The sequence below is a fragment of the Lathyrus oleraceus genome, chromosome 5, assembly GCF_024323335.1.
Source record: "Lathyrus oleraceus cultivar Zhongwan6 chromosome 5, CAAS_Psat_ZW6_1.0, whole genome shotgun sequence".
Taxonomy (NCBI): Eukaryota; Viridiplantae; Streptophyta; class Magnoliopsida; order Fabales; family Fabaceae; genus Lathyrus; species Lathyrus oleraceus.
In genome coordinates this window covers 548,879,432-548,883,694 of record NC_066583.1, presented here as the reverse complement: position 1 = coordinate 548,883,694, position 4,263 = coordinate 548,879,432, and the positions used below count along the sequence as shown (strand labels likewise).

General features: G+C 38.1%; 1 protein-coding gene across 1 annotated transcript; it reads right to left on the bottom strand.

The window, feature by feature from the left end:
• Positions 1 to 231: 231 nt before the first annotated feature.
• On the bottom strand, positions 232 to 3,041 carry LOC127086280 (uncharacterized). Its single transcript, XM_051027013.1, has 7 exons — positions 2,648 to 3,041; positions 2,342 to 2,569; positions 1,891 to 1,964; positions 1,547 to 1,706; positions 1,112 to 1,231; positions 861 to 969; positions 232 to 789 (listed from the first exon to the last, which is right to left on the bottom strand). The coding sequence occupies exons 1-7, from the start codon at positions 2,858 to 2,860 to the stop codon at positions 608 to 610; spliced, it is 1,086 nt and encodes a 361-aa protein (XP_050882970.1). The 5' UTR covers positions 2,861 to 3,041; the 3' UTR covers positions 232 to 607.
• Positions 3,042 to 4,263: the final 1,222 nt, after the last annotated feature.

Here is a 4,263-nt window from a genome sequence, read left to right as displayed (position 1 = left end):
TCAAATCACAGTTAGTGCAAATAGAAAGTTTGACTCTCGTGTCAATGACCATTGACATTTAAGCGCACTATGTCTCGCGTGCTAATGAAAGAAGAAAACGACTTGTTCTTGGCAGTTCAATTATTTCTGAAAAACAAACAGACAAAATCTTCCTGACAATGACAATGTTGATGAGATATGGTCATTTGAATGACAAATGATGTTTGCACATTACTGTCTAGCACTATAAGATAATACAATCTCCAAGCTTTCTGCTAATAATTGAACAATGTTCTTTTTCAACATTACAAGAGAACAAGATTAGGCTACAGAAGGTAAGTGCAACTGACACAATGGATTTATTGAGGCATGAAGTCATAGCCACACCTTTCACAACTTGACATGACTATAAACAGAACAGTTTGTATACAAGCCCAAGCATCACACAATTCTCAACAAATTTACAGTTTTTGGTGATTGGATATTATGAATCAAAATTTACAAAAAGTTTCATTTCCTATCATACAGTAAAAACTGTCTATTTTTCAACTAATTGTGGAACAGTCCACTGAAGAGGAGACAAAAAAATCTAGATTAAGCAACTCCTGTTTATGAGCTTTTGAGGTTTTCAATCAAATTCTAGCACCACTTTACCTTGAATGATTCTCCTGTCTTTTGCATCGTGAGCTTCTTTTACTTGCGTTATAGGAAACGTTTTATCAACAGGTATCTTCATCTTCCCTGCTTCACATAGCTTTCGAATCTCAATCAAACCGTCTAAGTCAGCCCTCATGAATACCCATGAGTATTCTGTATCACAAGGAAAGAGAGGATTAGGTTTCACATTTAAAAAAAAAACACAATGCACTGACAATTTCTACCTATTTCATTTACGAATCGGTACTCAAGCTGTTTATTCAAAAAATAAGCTGTAGCTGCGGGGAGCCCAAGAGCCAGACCAAAGCTATCAGACAATGACGCTGCTTCACCCTTCAAGAGAAGAGAAAAAGAACGATTAAAGCACATATGTCGCTTGCTAAGCAAAATCTCTAACAGGTCATTCTGGCAATTGACCAAGAGGATATAACAAGAGTGTCGATATGAAAAATGCGATAAAACTTTAACGTCCTACCTGAAGTGTCATATAACGTCCACCTTTTTTCAGAAAATTAATGCTCATGTGTTCTGTCTCTGGCTCACCAATTGTGTCCAAGACAGCATCAAACTTTCCCTTTATAGCCAATTCATAATTCTGCCAATCAAGAGTGAAGTTAAGTCATAAAGTTTAATGCAAGATGCACTTCCATGAAGAAAACATAAGCTTAAAGATCAAATTATCTTATATTATGGTCATATATCTGAACTTTCATTTTTTAGTAGGGCCGATTTGTTCGAGTCAAGTAAGTTAGTAGTTGCTAGTGTTGTTTACTTAGTTCAAGTGTTGTTATCAGATCGTGCTTTTGAAAACCAATGGAATCTACTATGGTGCTTTTGAATAACATTGTTTGTCATTGTAATATCTAAACTAATGTTTGGAAATATGATTCAAAAGAAAATTCAAAACCACCTCAGAAAGATAATCAACAGCTTGCTCAGCACCGGCTGCTAACATTCGCTCAACGCTTTGAGGTCCACAAGTAGTTGTGACCGAGCAACCAGCAGCTACAGCAATCTGAATAGCAGTAAACCCTACAGCTCCTCCACCTCCCACTACTAATATCCTTTGCCTGTTTGAGATTTGCTAAGAGTAATAAGTGGAAGAGAATTTTTATCGAAGCTAAACATTAAGTGGGTGATAAAAAACACCCCAAAAAATGAAAACTCTAAATGCAAAGATAATGATGATACATAAGAGCGAAAAAAAAATTCATTTTCAAAGATGGAAATCAAATATCAGCAACATAAACATACCCTTCAGTTATTCTAGCAGTACCACTCAGAGCACGCCAAGCTGTCAGTGCAGCAAAAGGAATGGCACTTGCTTCCTACAAGATGAAAAATTAAGAAAAAGCATGCCTTCATCCAAAGTAAATAAATGGGGAAAATTCATGGTCGATTGTTCAATTAGAAAGCACTAATACTATTGTCTGATGAAAAATTTAAGTTTTCGTCACAATTTCTCACGAGCTCAAGAACTAGAAAGTAAAGAACTACAAACATGGTTTACTCAAGAAACTTCAATAAACTAGAAATCTCATCCAAACAGAACCTTAGCTAACTTCTCAACCTATAAGAACAAGTCTTGCAAGTTTAACAATGCTGGAAATGGTAATTTCAACTCATAACATGATAATTTCTAGAATTGCAATGAATAATAAGAAAGCGTAAAATTAGAAAATTCCAAAATTTGAAGAACACATACCACATGAGAAAGTGAATCTGGTTTTACAGTAACCTCATCTTGAGAAAGAATTGCATAGTCAGCATAAGTCCCTCTAATAGCAGTTGGATGCAAAGCCCCAAAAACCTGTTGTCCAACACTCACCGACTTGACCGAATCCCCAACCGCCGCCACCTCGCCGCTTACATCACGGCCCAAAATCAAAGGCAGAAGCGGCTCAAAGATTGAACGGCCATAACCAGCACGCATCTGCAAAGCCAAAACAGTGTTAAGTTAAGAAAGAAAGGAGAAAGGTTGAGGAATTATGCAAGAATGAAAGAAACTGACTCGAGTGTCTAAAGGATTGACGGAAACGGCGCGAGAGCGGACGAGGACTTCGTCGGGTTTGAGAGGGGGGACTTCGACGTCGGGTTGAATGTGGAGGTTGTGAGTTCCGCCGAAGGAGGTGAGGAGAACGGCTCTGCAGGTGGAGACGTGGCGGGAACTGGAGGAGTAATGTGTGATGAGGTTTCGGAATCGGTGGTTGATCGGAATTCGCATCTTGTTAGGTTTGGGAGTGTTGAAGAGTGTGTGTGCATGTGAGTGAGAAAGAGAAAGAAGGAACGTGTATGTGTTTTGATCCGCAGAAAGAAAAAGAAAAATGAAAGACTTGTTGTTGTTGAGGTGGCTTCTTTTAAACGTTTTGGTGTTAATGGCGCTTCTTAGTCGTTGCTACTCTCTACTGCTTTGAAAAAAACAGTTTAAAAGTTATACATATTAATTAACAATTTTTTTTATATAATTTGTTGGAAGTTTTAATAATATGAGTAGGCTTGCCTTTTGGATGGTCTATGAGCTAAAAGAAAGAAAGAGTGAGGACTCGACTAAGGTGGGTAGTAGAAGTAAACTCATGGATAGAAGGGTTTCGGATAATGTAGGTTAAGGATTTATTTTTTTTAGGTGTTTGAGGGTTATGGAGTTGTTGATGAGGTTATTATTTCGATAAGAAGGAATAAATAAGGGAAGAAGTTTGACTTTGTTAAATTCTTTGACGTGTTGGAGGAAGAATGCTTGGCAACTAAGCTTGACAATATTTATTTAGGTAATCGGAAGTTTTTTGTCAACCTACCAAGATTTCAAAGAGAGTCGAAAGGAAGAGACAAGGTATTTTTGCAGCCACAGTTAACTTCATGAAAGAGCCGGAGAGGGAGCAAAGGAGGTGTTAGAGGGTAGGGACGCTAGATCTTATGCTGCACTCACTAAGTTCCAAGCCAGACGGCCTAAGGAGATGACATCTCAACTTTTGGAGTTCAACTTTGATGATAAAGATGTCCTGAGTAGATTCAACAAAGCTTATGTGGGAGTGGTTGAGAATGTTGGCATTATGTACAACATTCAAGATATTTTTGACATTGAAGATTATTTTGGTATCAAGACTACTCCATTGGGAGCCAATTTGTGTTTATTGAAAAGTCGAGAAGCAGGAGAGCTTGAAGACTTGGTGAGTATTGGTGCCTCATGGCTTGAAAAATGGTTCAAAGAGGCGAGAAAATGGGAACTTGGAGTGGTCGATGATGAGAGGGTTACATGGATTTGTGTGCTTGGGTTACCTTGTCATGTTTGGGTCGTTGTTTTTTTAGTTCATCTCAAAACGTTTGGTGCGTTTTTGCATGCCGATGACAATACTAGTAAGCAATTTAAGTTGAATGTGGTGAGGTTTGTTATCAAAATGGGAAGCTTAAAGTTGATTAATGAGACTATCAATGTTAAAGTTAATGACATTGTGTTCAGACTGAAAGTAGTTAAAGATACTCAGGGTCCATTGAGGATTACGACACCGGTGACGGAGGAAGAGGATGACTGGTCATCAATTTCTGAATCGAAAAATGGAGGAGGGAGATGGTCGGGAAGATAGTGATGAGGAAGACGAAGTTGTTGTCGGGCTCAAGGAAGACAAAGTTGAA